The sequence below is a fragment of the Pituophis catenifer genome, unplaced genomic scaffold, assembly GCF_029215685.1.
Source record: "Pituophis catenifer annectens isolate HBS135680 unplaced genomic scaffold, rPitCat1.0.hap2 SCAF_2, whole genome shotgun sequence".
NCBI classification, from domain to species: domain Eukaryota; kingdom Metazoa; phylum Chordata; class Lepidosauria; order Squamata; family Colubridae; genus Pituophis; species Pituophis catenifer.
The window spans coordinates 260,139,483-260,157,266 of NW_027256882.1; the positions used below are offsets into that span (position 1 = coordinate 260,139,483).

The window sequence follows — 17,784 nt, forward strand, 5'->3', positions numbered from 1 at the left end:
AAAAGATGAGGTGAATACCTTCAGGGCTACAGGAAGTATCAAAAGATCTGCAGGAAATAGTCTCTCACAATTTATTTTTGGTCATGCTTGCAAAAGAAAATATTTTGTGAATGGACAAGCCCTAGAGTGACAATCTATAAGAATTCCCATAGTGCAATCTAACATTTTCAGATATGGCCACTGTTCCAAAAACATTCTAATAGCTTATTTTTCAGATTTTGGAGAAAAATTATATAATGTTATATTTATAGTTGTTCAAATTATAGAAAATATTTAAAAAGCATTACAATAGAGATTCAATCAAATTATTGTGACAACATACACATGCAACATAATTATTCAAAGGCAAGACTTTCAAATAAAAAAATGATAAAAAAGTTTGGGTTTACATATCTGTTTGAGGTGAATTGGCAGTAGCTTAGTATGTTATGTGAATCTTTATTATGGCTTATAAACTGTGGACTAAAATATGTCTAAAGGTGAACCATGGCTTAATATGATATGTGAACCTAGTCACTTAAAAAAATATAGAACTGTTTTTCCATAAATCTGATATTCTCAGCAAAAGAAACTTTACATCTTATTACCTAATCACTTATACCAGTACATGCAGTATTTGCCTGAATGCACTTAAGAGTCAGTGTGAACCCAACACTAATTTATATTGTGCACACATGTATAAGGTAGTTACAATTATTCTTCAACTTTCTGATAAGGAGATCTGGTGAAGAAATGGTCACATGCAGTGTTTTTATACATATGTAGTTCTAATCCAGCATACCTACAGTTTAATATTTTCTACCAGTGTAGATCAATGTATAAAAGACCTCCCATTTTCTAAAACAACAGGTTTTGTATGATCATGAAATCATTCTTTCAAATATATACATAAGGCAATTGATTTTTTATGAAGATCTGGTTGAATCCCATTATGTCCTCTTTTTGATCAGTCTACATGAACAGAGAATGATACATGATACCAATTTTTTCTATCTATGCCCTATGAAAATGTGGTCCAGAAGAAGTGGAAATCAATAAGCCAGACATTTATCCAAGGGAAAAACATTTCAGCAATCATTCAATGCTGCAGAGAATTAGTAAATGATTGGATCTTAATTCAAATCCTAAAATGTTCCTTCATACTTAAAAAGGAATCTGAGCTATAAAATATATCAAAAGATGAGAAACTGAAACCTTTAATTTCCATCACATACAAATATAGTCTTTGGTGTCTGAAATTGACAGGACTTGAAGTCTAACTGCATCTGGAAAGTGAAAGGTACCATTTTCATGCTACAAAATAGCAAGGAGAGACAATTTAAGAGGGAATGAATGAGCTTTGATTTAGGCAAAACTTCTTTGTAGTGCTCCACCAGTGAGGAAGAGCACTGATAAAAGAAGCTAATTTTTAAAAAAAGGTCTTAAAAAAGAGAAAATGTTCTCTGCTGAAAAGTAAATAGCGTGCAAAACACTGAACACACGAATAAAAAATGTTTTCTATCCTACAGAAACAATCTTGACAACGAACTAAATTCAAAGGCCAGCTTAGAAAAGAAAAGGGAATTTAAAATGGAGAACATTTTCAGAAAACAGCAGCAGGAGAGTGATAGAATTGTGCAGAAGGGGGATTAGTAGGTTCTGCTAGCAAAGCATTCTGAGAGATCAGAAACTGGAGGAAGTCTTTAGAAAAATGTAATTAAGGCCTTCTCTTCACAGACAGAGACTGCTGAATACAATAAATTATATATTTACTTATTTTCAACACAGAAATTGTAAATTACTTAAATGGTAAAATTTCCTGAATTAAGGTTGAATTATAGTTTACTGCAGATATTCCACAAATACATAAGCCCTTGCATATTTTCAGCTCTTCCTTCTGCTTTCCATCAATAAGCAGTTTTTGCATTTGTATTTATCTGTGTCTCTGATATGGAAATTATGAAGGAGTCTTTTAAAGGTGCTCCTTTAAAAGTTCCTTATGTTCAAGGGAGCACAGACTGAGTTTAAGAGTCCTAAATTATGAAACAAAATGTTAAGGAAGTCGTCATTTTTTACACACAGATCTACATTTTCCTAAAAAGCGATATATTATTTCATATTCACTGTCTCTTTGAAGTTGTGATGTTTATTTTCTTTAGATCCTGTAAAGAAGTTGGCATTCTGTTGTGGTTTGTATTGGGAGCCGAAGAAAAGCCATCCTGACAACACGAACATTCAGGAAAAATCCATTCTTGGGGTTTTAATTCTTTTTTGTACTGACTGTTCTTAAAAGTAACCTTTTCCTCTGAAAATGTACTTTCTTTCCTTTGCTGCAAAGCATTTTCTTTATCTTCCAGTGTTCGAGCAAGCATATAACTAACCTTCCTTTGATGAGCCAACATCTCCTCCTTATCGTTCAGCTATAACAAAAAAGAAAATAAAAAAATATTGCTGTCAAACCGTCTGTCTCTCTTCCGAGGCATATAATATTATTAATATAGACACTGAAACCGTGTAAGAGATACCAACCAAGTCTGTTAGTGTCCTAATGATCTCCAGTGGATTATCCAGTTCTTCTACTTTCTTACTCTCAGGGCCAGAAGCAAGCATGCCCATCAGCTTTGCTCCCAAGCTTTTTCTTTTTTCTTGAAACAAGGAAAGAAAAAAATATAGGGGTAGATATGGTATCACCAGGAAAAAAAAAGATATTGAAAACTTTATATATTTATATGGCTGCCCATCTGACCAGTGTGACTCTAGGTGACTAAAAGCAATTAAAATACAATACGTTTGTATGTGCATTGAACAAGGAAGAACTTATCTTGATGAAATCAAGACCTTCTTAACAATCATTTATATCACGGTTCTTAATCTTTTTGTGCCATGAACCCCTTTGAAAGTCTGGTGAAATCTATGGGCCCTTTCTTGACTACATTGCAATTAAAAACTAGTGAAAATAAAAGTATACTTTTTTCAAATCCAAGTTTGCAGACCTGAAATCTTATCACCAAGTTAAGAATCCCTGACTTAGATGAAGCTTTTGTAAGTCACTTAAATTATGTACACCATCTCTCCATCTCTAGATACTATATTCTTAAACATATCCCCAATCCTATTATCTGTGTAATAGGAAATTATGAGTCACTGGAGTAGGGTGCCATTTTATTTTTTAATCATCCACAATCCAAAACAAAGATTAAAAACATCTACTGGGGCCTTATAGATGACATCACTTGCCATATCTACTGCAGTGCTTAAGCAGAACTAGGCAAAAAGTTGTAGCAACTATCCAAGGCAAAAAAGGCTGCTATGGCTATACTAATGCTAGAGAACAACAGCTGTCATTCATAATTCTGAGACATATCCTGATTTGGCCATGCTATGTGAATTAATTTGTTATCTTTTGTGGTAAGTTATACTTATCCTATTCTATTTGAGATACTTCTACATCAAATCAGTCATTAAATAATTAGATGACATGTATATGTGAATCAAGAACATATCTACCTCTGTAGTCAGAGTGGAAACAGGAATCCATTCCTTTTACAGCCATTTAATAATTAATATTTTTAGATATCTGCAGAGAACCCATTCAATGGACTCCGACAGACTTTCCAAAATATGCTTTAACTGAACAGATAAGTGTGATCCATCCCAACGTCTGAGTCAGTCAACTTTCCAAAATCATTTCACAACATGGGTTTTCTATCCAGCGTCTATACTCAATGGCCTCCTAGGCAAGGAAAATTTTTAAACAAAGAGGCCTAGATATTAGTGCTCAAACTGAGATGGAATCTTTGGCTTAAAATAGATCCCTAGGTTGGTAAGCTAAGAAAAAAACTATTTTTTAACCTGAAAAATACCTATCACTCTGTCACAAATTTTAAGAGGGGCTTATTTTAGAGCAAGATTTGAGTTGTTGGACTCCATGGTCAAATATGGGCAGTTTTACCACTTTCCACATTATGAGAGAACCTGAATATGCAGTAACTTACCCACGTAAAATATTTCTCATATTTTGTCAATTATATGCCTCCATAAGGCTTAAATACTTATCCTTATTGGAAAGGACATCCCACTGGTATCAAAATCATTGACTGTCATATTTCCTCCTGGGCTCAAATGTACATTCAGTGGATATAAAAAGGTTATTCACCCTGTTAAAATGCCAGATTTTGGGATTAAAAATCAGACCAAGGTTTTTCAGAATTCTTCAGAATGTTTTCCATCTTTAATATAACCTACAGGCTTTACAACCCGATTGAAAACCAAACTGAAATCTTTTAGAAAGAAAAATAACAAATAAGCATGGCATTTTAACAGGAGTGGGTAGACTTTTTATATCCATTGTATTGTGCGCAGAACTGCTAAATTTATAACTAAGGCAGTGATCCTAAGAACCCAATGCATTGAACAAATTGGAGTACCCTGTAAGGGACATTCATTTATCTGATTACTTACTCCTTGTATTAACATACATGTATTTTATCATTCTATTTCCTCCTATTTTATTCCAGAATTAGATTATTTACTATATTTTATTTATTTTATTCTATTGATAAGGTCACAAGACTAATCAATCAATAAATTACTACTACATATGTCAATCAGCTCTATCTCTCTTGGTAGAACTCTGTCTCCTTATTGCTACGTTCAGTTAGGTGAACACTAATACGTATATATTTCTAGATGGCCTTGGTAAGATCTTTGTCCTAAAAAAAAATGGAAATAAAATAGGTGATAGTTACATGAATCATTTGGATAATGAAGGGAATGATTTCAAACAAAAGTTTAAATGCTAAGCAATATGGTCAATAGGGATTATTTTCAGTATCACTGAAATATATATATATATATATATATATATATAATGGAAAGAATTACCATCTTCTTTGCTGCTTTTCCACTTCACTGTTTTAGTTTCTTTTCTGCAGATCTTACTCATTTGTGCAAGCCTGAAAGCCTGGTCCTTCCTCCGCATCAGCTGCTGTTCAAAAGCTATTCTGAAGGCATCTGCCATTATATAAGCTTCTTCTTTATTCTTCTTCAGAAGTTCAAACTGTTATTTTTTTCAATTAAGATAAAATTTAGATTTTATTTTTAAAATATGAATGAAATCCACATATCTAAGGTTATTGGAAAACAGTAAGATTATTGCTTCCTCAATTTAAGCTGAAATCCACATAGAATTTGAGTATACTTTGCCCCCAAATGACACTTTAAAAAAGCTGTTGATAGTAGAGAGAAGACAAAGTCATTTTAACAAATCATTTTTATATTGTAATTGAATAGTGTAGTTACTAATCCTCCCATTTCCTGGGCAATGTATTTAGAAAAAAAACCTGACGAAAACAGAAACATTTGCTTGGCTACTCAACACTTAGTTACCTACTAAATTTAACCAGTGTCTATGCAGTGTCTATATTCAGTTCTATTCTCTGTTGATTCCCAATTAATTTTCTTAGTAAAGCTGGAGTTGATGAATATATATATTTCATTTCATGACCAGACCATGTAAATCTGAAACATTTAACATGGTGGAATAAAGAGATAGAAAAGCAAAGATCATTATTAGGAGAACAAGGATTTTGCTATATCTGTGGTACATCTCTCTAATGTCTTTATACTTCCAACAGACAGTGTCACTCAGCTCACCTTCTGAAAAGGATTAAAGCTAAGTAAGGAGTTCATTGCTGAGAGGGTAGATACATTTCCTACAAAACTAGTTGAACTGGCTTCTTCTGGCAAAGAGACTGAGTGGATGAAAGTGTCTTAGCATAATTTGTGGCTGTATTAACCGATACTAATTCTGTTGGGTGACTGGAAAAACAGAAGTTTGAACAGGAAGTACCCTTTAGTGCCTGAAAGAGGGCTAAAAAGTGGATGCACAAAAGGAGGAGAGATATTGGTAAGATGAATGGAAATCTGTTAATTGCCCTCCATCAGTCTCAATGTGTTACATTTTCACGGGTCATCCATCTAAAACATAGCCATTTGAAAAATATTTTAAATATATAAACCTGGCATTATTTATCTAACTATTCCACTTAAAGCTTGAAATAGGTCAGTAAGTTTAAAAACAAAATAAAAACATACTGATGTATTAGCAGCCTAACTATTACATTTTGACAACAGGAACATTTGACATTTTTTCCACATGACATGTTAGGAAAAGAATGCTTCGAACCCAAGCTCTTATACCTCTTGCTTGAGTTGAAGAAGTTGCTTTCGAGTTGCTGCTGACATCTTGGCACAGACACAGGGTTCTCCTTCAGGGCCATTGCAAGCACAGGCTCCAAGAACTGCCAACTTCCAATTCAAATGAATGCCAGCAGTTATTTTAAAATCCAGCTCAAATTGACAAATACACACCACATATTTGGAGCTTAATAGGATATACAAATTCTCTATCATGACTTTGCATGGATTAATCAGTATGGTTACTCAAAAATACCCTAGTTCTGCATTCCTGGTTTTCCTCCTCAGCTTGGACATTAAGTTTTATTTAAATGGACTGACACCTTAGGATCAGATTAGACTGCATTCAAAAGAGCTCTTTTATGTTTGGTAAGGTTTTCTGTTGCAGGAGAGACTTTCAGATTGGTTACTCCTTCCAAGCAACATCTTACTGAAATATAAGCAGTGGTGAAATTCAAAAATTTTCCCTACCGGTTCTGTGGCCGTGGACATGGCTTGGTGGTCATGTGACTGGGTGGGCGTGGCTTGGCAGTCATATGACCAGGAAAACCAACTATCACAGTTTACACAAAAATAACACAAAAGCTATACAACTGACACACACAATGCAAAAGCAGCTGGACTTCACACAAAATGGCCCCTGCAACAAGCAGGAACCTCACAGAGTCACAGAGAGCTCAAAAACAAACTATCACACTTTACACAAACTATCACACTTTACACAAAAATACTGGTTCGGGCAATAAGTAGTAAAAAATGCTTTAAAAAGTAAAAAGTTCCTACCATGGTGCGGCACAGCTGATTGTCATAGCTGATTGTCAGAAATTTTAAAAACTTTTTTTAGCATTTTTTTTACTACCTATTGCCCGGTTGGTAATAAAAAAATGCTTTAAAAAAGTAAAAAAAAGTGTCGCGCGATCTTCAGTATTATTTTTTTTTTTACTTTTTAAAGCATTTTTTTACTACTGGTTCGGGCGAATCAGTAGCATTTTCACTACCGGTTCAGGTGAACTGCCCCGAACCGGTAGCATTTCACTCCTGAGTATAACATTGTTCAGTTCCACTTTTTCCCCACCAACTCTTCTTACAATTCAAAAGAGGAATTCAGTGATTTCTGTTATTGATTAACAATAGCTGGCTAATTATCTGGGTGACAATTCTTGATACATATGCTACAATATTATCTCAGTTAATTAAAACTTCATCTTCCGCTACCAGCCACATGGGAGAAGATAAGAAGATCCCAATGCTCTTAGTGTACAAGCCCGCTTCTTCATAATGGATGAAAAGAGAACCACAGTTGCTAGCTTCTCCATTCATTATGTGCACTGAAATCTAATGTCAAAATAAATCTGGGTATTTCTTACTTTTAATATGAACCATAAGAATCAGCCATAAGATCTTGCCAAAAGAAATAAGATTATTTTAAAATACATACTTCTAGACTTGTAACCTCAGTAACACCACTTTTGCTAAGAGAGATATTGTCCTGAACAAACTTCTGCTGTTTTACATCCAGCATTGCCACCATCTCCAAATGCTGTTGCTCTAAAACTGAAAAAGTTTGGGGAAAAAATTATTTGTAGCTTACATGACTTATCTAAAAAAATCCAAAAATTAGAACTTTAATTTCTCTAGAGGCTGAATTTTATGACTTGAAAATATTCTTACTTTGTAAACCTGGATGAAAATACACAAGGAGGGAAATGTTTATTGTTTGTGTTATGACTGCACATCATAGAAAGAATATAGATTGTTCTATTAAGCCTTTTTCCATAAAAGGCAGTATTATCAATGCACACTATGAAAGCCAGTACTGCATAAAAGTATAGCCTAAGACTAATGATTGGAGGAGTTCAAGTTCCTCGTCTTAGCCAGTTTGGTTTAGTGCTTAAGGTGCCAGGCTAGAAACCAGGAGACTGTGAGTTTTAGGCATAAAAGCTGGGCCAGTCATTTTTTCTCAGCCCAACTCAATCCACAGGGTGCATGTTGTGGAAAAAATAAGAAGAGGTAAGACTATTAATATATTCACTGCCTTGAATTTTTATAAAAATAATAAAGGCAGGATATAAATAAATAAAACATGCAAAGCACCAGACATAATCTTTACATTCTAAGAATGTAGTTGGGCTCTGTATATATCCCAAAGATATTCTTAGACAATAAAAGGATATAGATCTGCAACTCAGTACTTTATTGGAAAGTATGTCTAGAAAGAAAATATGATGATCTGAGTCAATAGAAAGCATTTTGTGAAACTAGATGATGTGTCATGGGAACAAAACTATTTCCCTTTTGATAAGTGGGGGATGTGTGTGTGGGGGTATTACTGGTCTTGTCACCATGACACTTCTTTTGTGGAAGTGTCCAAAACATGATACCAGAATTTCAAATTTGCTTACTGCCTCAAAAATGCTGTGATGCCCTGGATAGTAATTCTATCTAATTCTAATATTAGATAGCAGAGCTTACTTACGTTGATTTTCAGATTTCAGTAGTTTAATTTCCTCGGTTTTCATTTTAAGTGTTTCTTTAAAAGCAGCATTTTCACAATAAATTCTGTTGACATGGGAAATAACACATTTCAATCACACCTTTAATATGCTTTCTGCCTGGCTGATTAAAAGAATATACTTTAATTTACCTTTCATATTTCTCTGCCCAGGTCTCATCTATATTTTTTAATTTCTCCTGATTAATTTTGATTTCCCACTGGAGAACATTTATTTCCTATAAATATAAAAGATTTTTTTTTCATATTTTAAACATTACATTGTTAGTGAAATTGGATTCAGTTATCTAAGATATGTATTATTTAGGATATTATACGGTTTTTTCTCTGTAAGAAAAGAATATTAATGCACAATGGAAGATATAGGGAATGTTTTTACTACAGCCAATTGCCTGGCAGAACAAACTGCAAAAGGATTTCAACATTTTTCTAATTATGTGCTCACTTTCTCCCATTATGATTCCTAAGGCAATCTCAATTTCTGTTTAAAATACTTAAACTTTTTGACAATTCCTTAATAACATTACATTATTCAATACAATAAGCTTAAAATTACTGAATCCAGACACTTTCTCTCATCTAAATCCATAATCTTTGCATCTGCCAACTGGAAAATGCTGTGATTCGCAGAGATCAATACAACCTTATCTGCTGTTTTTTCTTCGGCTCACTAAAGTATAATTAAATTGTTGCCAAATCTGCTGCCAGTTCTTCAGTAACAAAAATCCTCCCATAGCCAACCCACTATAAAAAAGAACTAAAATAAATAAATAAATAACATTCCTCTCTCTTTGTGCGTAATTCATTATGTATGCATTTATCTGGATCTATGCAAAAAGTTCAGAGCAGTTGCTATGAAAGAAGCTTCCAACCACAAAATTGATCTTCCTCTTGCATTTCAGAGCCTCTTGTGAGCTGTGATAGTAAAATGATAGTATGCTACATATTTTACAACTCTCATTTTCTGTGGCATACTTCTGTGGAGGTAGAATGGGGAAGTGAAGAAATGTGCGAAAGCAGGCACAACAAAAAACTGATGGGTGTCCAGAAGTCAAAGTTCCTGACAATAGAAAAACAGATCACCCACAAGATGAGATGAATTCTGCAAAGAAACCAGTAGTTTTCCTCCAGTTTTAAATAAACTATGCAGAGCCAGAAAAAAAATGTTTTCATTCTCAAGACCAGCTGAGCTTGTTTGATAAGTGCACAGCTGGTTCCAAAATAGTGTAAAACACATGTGGATGTTACCTCAATAATCGTCGTTAATTATGACAAAAGGCAAAACTAGTAAAAAAATATTTCATTTCTATTAAAAAAACTAATGGATCATCTGGATTACATTGTTGAGTAGCCAATTAACTACATGGACTAACAAACCAGATCCCTGATGTATGAACTTAAATTGCATCACCATGTACATTACCTGGAGAAAAAACAACATGTTCAAGTTTAGAGAATTATCTACCCTTATCTTTGGGCTCTTCCTCACAGCCACAATGTGCTTTCTTTCTGTCTTTGACTTAGGAGGAAACCTCATTGATGGTTATAAAGGGCACCCCACAGCCTATTTTTATTCACAATATCTAATTATTACCTGAGAAATCATGGTCCCTGCAACCAGAGTCAGTTCAATTCTTGTTATCTATGTGCCAACACAAGCTCAGTTTCTTCTGAGTTTGTTAGATTTCAGCTGGTCAACTTGCCAGGGATTCCTCCCAATATTCTGATTTTTTCATATAGTTGGATACACATAATTTCCCTTCTTACATTTGACAGTTCTACAGAATATCTTAATGCTAATATTTATCACTTGGACTTCTTTGATGAGAGGTATACTCCCATGTCCAAAGCCCCCAAAAGAAATATTAGTCTGCTCAAATAAGATGTCCAGTCTTTCTCACTACTATAGCTAAAAAAGTCATGGACATACAGAGTCCAGCAATATCTAGAGCAGAGGGCAGCCCAAGAAAATACCTCCCATAACTGGAGCTAAGCAGATTAGCTGATCCTGAATATGTCTTCCTTCTCCATATACCTAGAATGTCTGCATTGGAAATCATGTATTGAGGTAATAGGGAAGACACTACTTTCATGCTAGAACACTCTAGAATGATTTCAGCCTGCTTTAAGAACAAACCAGCTATGAGATCAAAGCTATGCCAAAGTTAGCAGGGTTCAAACTGTGGTAAGCTAGATATAATGATGAATCCTCTGTTTGTAATAGGTTAACCAAAGTATATAAAATACCGGTACAAAATTCTGGGCTGTAATATGTAAAAACACAACATGAAAAGTATATCAGAGCATTCAGTGCAGGTCAATGGCTATAGAACAATACCAGCACGCTAAAATAAATGGACTTAAGTATGCTTAACCTGCAATGGTTTGTAATTTAATGCTACCGTCCCATGCAATACCACATTTCTACTCTTTTTCTTTTTTTTAGGAACAGTATTACATACAGTCTTACCTTTTCTAAGGCTCGCTTTTGTTGTTCTGATTTTATAAATACTGCTTTAGTATGAGTGGTAGCTTTGTCCAAAACAGCCTGACAAATATATAAAACAAAAATTGGAAATATTCAATATCAGATTGTCTTAAATGTGCAATCAATGCATATAAGTTAAGACAATCAACAAAAAGCTGTTGCTCTACCATAAAACAATAATATATATTTAAAAAATTAAAACATGTTATTGCAAGTGCAATATTACAGACTATATTAAGACAAGAATACACTTTGCTTTGAAAGAAAAAGTATTATCAGGAAAAAAAAAACCAGATGGGGGGGAGAGATGCGAGAGATTGTAAAAGTACAAGGGTATCAAAAAATAAAAACTAAGGATAACACTGATTTGTTTTCTGGTAAATGTGTGCTTTGTGACAATCTATCCCTCTCTGTGACAGTCATTTATGACAGCAGCAAAGATACAATCCAAAAATTCCAGATGTTTTCACTGTCCCCAAAAGGTTGCCTAGCCTGCTCTACATCAGGGTTTTTCAAATTGTATTCTGCCAAAATCCTAGTTTTTGCAAGAACTTGATTAGGTTTGACAAAAGACTAAGACAAAAAAACAAAACAAAACCCAGGCTCCTAGGGTGTTCATTGCATTTTTTCTAAGGTACAATGGAAAAGGCAGTGTTTGTAAACTGACATTCAGAACTACTGTCCTTCCTCCCAGGGGTGACATTTTACTGTCCGAGGGACAGTTTTAAAACTTTAGGGCTCAAACTAGACACAGATGAAGCAAGCATTAGGGAGACTCCACTCTTTTAATGAAAGGTGTATCAGTATGAGTAGATAATATACCGTATTTTTTGGAGTATAAGACACACCTTTTTCCCCCCTAAAAGGGGGTGAAAATTTAGGTGCGTCTTATACACCGAATGTAGCCCTGCCCACCCAATGGCCCCCACCCTTTGGCCTCTTGCAGCAGTTACCTTCTTGCAAGCAAAAAGCAAGAAAAAACAGCTCCTTTCAGCTTTAGCACAGCCTAATTAGCACACGTTGATTAGATCGGCCTCCCAACTCTCAGCTGATTTGCTCTCAGCTGTTTTGCGCAGGGCTCTGCTGCTTGCTGCAAAGAGGTAAATTGCTGGAGCAGATTTTTTTTCCCTTGTGCTAATCAAGCTATGCTGAAAATGAAAATGAAAGTAAAGCAGGCTGTTTGCTGTTTGTTGCAATGAGGCAAAATTGCTCAGAGGCAGAGGGAGATTTCTTTTTCTTCTTTTCCTCATCAAAAAAGGTAGGTGCGTCTTATACTCCAGTGCGTCTTATACTCCGAAAAATATAGTATATATAACAGTTAGTTTATATAGTTTTGACATAATATATTAAAAATTATGTTACCATTTCTTCATATAAAGAAAATAAACTAATGTACTGTTAATATTACATATTAGTTACAAATACTAATCTAATTGTTATAACATTTTGAAGTTTTGTTCAATTTACCATGCTCTGCAGAATTTTTAAAGCTTGTTCTTTGCCTTCAAGTTGCCTTTGAGATGCTTCCAATTCCACTCTTAAAATTTCTACTTCCTAGAGAGAAAAAAAATAAGTTTGGTTAATAAAAAACTAGTTATTAAGTATGGAGTCCCTTACATTAGTGGAAATTACTTTTAATTGTGGGATTTAACTTTTATTAATTAAATATTAACCATTTTATTAATTATTAATTATTAATTATTAATTAAGTTATATTACTGTAATCATTGCTACTCTCAGTAATATAAAAAAACACCTCCTGCTTATAATCACAAATACAAACATAAAAATCAAGAATCATAAAAGTCCCAAAAAACCAAATCGCACATAACTACAGTAACTAGTCAATATGTGCTATTAACTCAAAATGGTTTCCTGTAGTCCTCCAAAATGGTCAGTTCCTGGGTGCATCCATAAATCTAGTCCGAAACCATATCAAAAAATGATTTATCAATTACATTTTATTATACAAAAATATTCTTTGTAGGCCACCAATATTTGGAATACAGGATGTCTTCCATGTCATTAAAGGCTGAAATGGGAAAAAGAAAACTGAATTCAGTTTGAAACTGTGAACAACCCCAGAGATAAACTGGGATACTTGCATGCTGTAACTCCTTTTATAAAGTACTTGGGGAGAGTTTCAATTATCAGAGGAAGTGGAAGGTAAATGAAAGGAATGTTTTTCTGTAAGGAAGAGCCACCACCAGCTATTGTCAGCTTGAAACAAACTTTATGTTTCAAGTCACTATCACATAATACTGTATGTATACTATTATCTATTATAACAATACATACAATAGCTGTACTTTAGAAAGCAGAAAACACCATAATCTCTCATGCCAGTAAAATCAAATATGAATTATTACCTGCATATACAATTTCTTTACATACATCTCTAACTTCATGACATTTTAAAAATAATACCCACAATAGCTTTATTTAAATTCATATATTATAAAATCATGAGTCTTTTTAACTTGATAGCAACCATTATTTTAATTTTCTACTTCTTACAGAACTCTATAGGCCATCTGTATTGTGTTTTTATTTTTTCCTTCTGAAAGAAGAGGAGGGTATTTTTTATGTCTAAAGAAAGGAAACTACTGTATTAGAGGCATCTGAATATTTTAAATTAATTTAAATATTTAATGTAAAAATAGTTAAAATTAAATTATTAATTTATAAAACAACTATTTTTTTGCTTTCAGAATAAACCCCAAAAACTAAACACAATGCTCTGTGTGTGTGTGTGTGCACATGCGTTTGTATTGAAAATAGTGACATTCAAAAGTCTAATACAGTACTAAGTACCTACCTCTAAAATTTCTTGGAGACGTTGTTTTAATTCTTCATTTGATGCCTCAGAATTCAACTCTGAATTACAACAGAAAACAAACTATTTGTGCATCTTTATTAAATTGGACAACAATTAGTAATTGGGAGGAAAACATAATCCTGTTTAATTGTTTCAGATGGCAGGAAAAAAATTGAGTAAAAAGACATATAAAATAACAGTAGCCCTTTAAAGGGTAACAATACTTGCTTATCATGACTGATAAAATTTAGTGGCAGCAATATTATCATTGTAATAAAAACTAAGATCAAACTTGAAGGGCATATGCATTTTAATGCTTGAGATCAATATTCCTAGATTTATTTTAATATTAAAATAATGGCATAATATGTTCTTTACCTTTGAACCTGAAAGAAATATTAAGATTTAAAAAGCAATGCTTGATATCAGTGCATTTCAAAATTACTGCCTGTAAAACTTGCATGACTACTGTTCATACAAAATCCTATTTATCATGCAGAAGCAAACAATATTTTTTCCAAAAATCTGGAAATACGGAGTACAGTACTAGGAAAATGTGAATTTCCAAATTATGGATCAGGCAAAACTATTTCCTTGACTAACACTGTAACAGTCCAGCCCAGGCCTATTAAATTCTATTCCTGGTGTCATCCAAATATATCTTTATAGATACACATAGGCAGCGTTAACTCCTGGGTGCTTAGAATTTACAAATTTGTCCATATTTATTGGAGTCTTGCATCTAACTGGTTGAGTCAGTAAAAAGAAACTGCCCACTTACATGCCACCTCTTATCACTTTATTACATTTTTTTATTACTACTTCCTCTCTTATGATCCATTGCCAGGAAGGATAACTTGGAGGAGGTCAAGCTGAAAACCTCTTACCTAAAATATACTTTCTCAGGGAAACTAAACTGTCAGCTTAACCATAAAACATTTAAAGGGCCAAGAAATGCTGATAAACTTGGAAAAGGCAAGTGAGCTCTGCAAAAAAAAAAAAAAAAACAACTCCCCAGAAAGAAACTGAGTTCATAGAATACTGCCTCATTGTTTTTCAAAACTTGTATTGTCTTTGTATTCCTGCACCATTACTTCTAATTACATCCTAATTGACTCACTGATCTCACTACTGTAGATGCATGTTTGGGCTACATCCAATCAAATACTTTGCTGCTCCATGCAGTTACTTGTATATTCAAATTTGCATGAGTCTATAAAGAGGGGCTGTTTCCCCTCCCCTCTTTAAGCCTCTCTATGCTTTTAACACTGTGTCCCAGCCAAATGTTCCCCTGAGAAAATCTCCTAGAGTTCTCTCTTTTAAAGGTACAAATTCAGTAGATTTCAAATTCATAGAAATAGTATTTAATTGTATTTTTAGCCAAAATAAGACTGCTTTGTGTACTTCCATGCACATATAAAATGATGTATACCCAAATATTTATAATTCAGCTATCACAGCATCAATGTAAGCCAAAATGGTACTTTCATTTGAAGAACATACATCTAGGTCAAAATTATTTCTGACACTAATGTATTATTTATTTTGCTTTGAACATATGCATCTGGAAGAATTGTAATTAAACTTTCAGTCACCAGTTTTAATCAAGGTGATCTAATAAATGGAACTTCCACATTTAATGTCTGCATTTAGGATCAAAACATTTACCAATATTAATTCTATAAAACTTTAGACTTTAATAACATTATTAAAAGACTTACCAGAACTGGCTTGTTGTTTGCAGGGAGCAAATCCATTCCTTTCAATTTTTTTGACTGGCACATCATTCAAACTGTTACATTTTGAGCAATGAAAAAATACTGCATCGTATTCTTCTCCATCACTTGGCAAACTCTTCCTTGCAGAACCGCTTCTAGACCTAACTGTATATTTGTTGAAGCCTTCTGATTCATAAATACCATTATGTTTTTTAAATCCATTTCCTAAATCTCCATATATCATGTCATCTTCACCTTCTAAGGCATCACACAGTTTGTTATGCATTAGGCTTGTTTCACACATTGGCAATACAAATAATTTCTTATTCCAGGCTTCCACACTTTCTTAAAATCTTCAGATAAAGGTATACTAAAAAAAGAAGTTCACAAAAATTTAGAATAGTGTTTAGATTTAAAATGCCTCCAACTTTTAATTCTAACATGTTTACAGATGTATTAGTCAGTAGCTTTTTATATTCATGTTTCCTAATTGATCCAAACCTTCAATTTTTAAAATTATTTAGCTATGTAAAACATTTTGTTTTTACTGCATATAAAACAAAAATGATTGCAAATTTAGATTACCAAAGCTTATCACTATAAAACTGGGCTTTGCTGACATACACACACCCAGGCGCTTTGTTTACTTAAATCAGAGAAAAAACAAAGCATTGGTTTTGTTAACCAATTGTAGAAGGGGCACCAAGTTATATGTATCTAATTATGCTACAAATCATCCAGTTCTACATTTAAGTGCTTATTTTTTCTACAAAAGAAAATTTGATCATTGAAGTACTGTCAGCAGTATGACCTAAATTACAAACTAGAAACACTCAATGCTTTTCAATACTTTTTTCCTGATAATTTTTTAAGTCAATCAACACCATCTCTTTCCCTTTCCCTTTAATTCAGTAAAACTATCCTTTTTCTACAAGTAATCATTACAGGAACCTAAACCATTATTAACAGCATGCATGCATGCATCCTCTTCATATTACCCCATACTTCTTACAACTTTTACTGAAATTTTGATTTTTTGCAGATTTAAGCACAATTAAATAGGTATTGATCGGTTAACAAACATTCATATATTACAGTTTATTAAATTGCCGCATTCACTGTTCTATATGCATTATCAGACTCTTTTCTTTTATCCCTGGATAACATAAAACCCATTTTAACATTTAATGGGCTACTACAGTAATCTACCATTAGAAAAAATTACCAGTACTGATTATATTGTCATTTCGGTAGGGTGCACCCATTCCACTTCTTATACTATATGCATTTTTAAACCTTATTTGTTAAGCACAGTAGTGCTTCATTTGTTCCGAGCAGGGCTCCGCTGTATCTTATAAGCACCTTGCAACCAAACATTCAACAGGTGCAGTTTTCCCATCACCTCCACGATGACCAGAATTAAACCTGTTGCTTGTTGAATTACTCGGTCAGGAAAGACAGCCAAACGCACACTAGTCCAACCCAGTAGTAAGGTCCTGAGAGGTATGCAGAGCCGAGTGCATTGGAAGCCTCCAGCGGAACACGACACGCAAACTCTTCCACAAACTCCCTTAGCAGGCCTCCCAGAGGTTCCCTATTGTAAATGGACGGCAAGCTTCCACAGAGCCAAAGCCCCGGGCTTCCGCCTCAATGTGCTCCTCGCCTTCTTCCTCCCCCTTCGACGATCCCGGCGACCCGGAGCTACCCGTCGCGGCTCCCACACCGAAGCGTCGGATCCAGCGGGAAGAACCAGCTCCCTCTCTCGCCCACCTGTCCGATACGGCTCTCTCCACTTCTTCCTTTGCCAGCCCAAATTCTTGTTTGCCCGGCGGGGCCCTCCCTTCCTCCTTCCGCAGGTTAGAGCTTCAACTTTCGCCCGGCTTTTGACCGCAACGCCGCCGCCCCCGCGCTTCAAGGTGGAGCGCGGTTCACTTGGCTAGATCCAACAGAGGCGGAAGCAGGTTCCTGCTCGCGAAGTCAGGGTCAATCCTCTGCCGCAAACCACGTCAGAAGACGGAAACAAACGAACAAATGTCCGGATAGTTATTCCAGTTTGATGGACTTCATTATG

General features: G+C 34.4%; 1 protein-coding gene across 1 annotated transcript; it reads right to left on the minus strand.

Annotated features, from left to right (window-relative positions):
• Positions 1-1,881: 1,881 nt before the first annotated feature.
• CCDC125 (coiled-coil domain containing 125) lies at positions 1,882-17,532 on the minus strand. The gene is made up of 12 exons (XM_070935797.1): positions 17,484-17,532; positions 15,717-16,083; positions 13,996-14,054; positions 12,645-12,731; positions 11,160-11,237; positions 8,822-8,907; positions 8,654-8,736; positions 7,616-7,731; positions 6,181-6,288; positions 4,864-5,038; positions 2,509-2,624; positions 1,882-2,399 (listed from the first exon to the last, which is right to left on the minus strand). Exons 2-12 carry the CDS (start codon positions 16,015-16,017, stop codon positions 2,100-2,102), a joined length of 1,509 nt encoding a protein of 502 aa, XP_070791898.1. The 5' UTR covers positions 16,018-16,083; positions 17,484-17,532; the 3' UTR covers positions 1,882-2,099.
• Between the last annotated feature and the right edge of the window lie 252 nt (positions 17,533-17,784).

Bases quoted from the DNA above. Each gene is read 5' to 3' on its own strand.
- CCDC125 (XM_070935797.1), bottom strand. From the start codon at position 16,017: ATGTGTGAAACAAGCCTAATGCATAACAAACTGTGTGATGCCTTAGAA. The intron at 12,732-13,995 runs GTAGGTACTTAG...TTTTCTCTCTAG, and splicing joins GTCTCCAAGAAATTTTAGAG to GAAGTAGAAATTTTAAGAGT. The intron at 5,039-6,180 runs GTATAAGAGCTT...AAAAAATAACAG, and splicing joins TTCTTCAACTCAAGCAAGAG to TTTGAACTTCTGAAGAAGAA.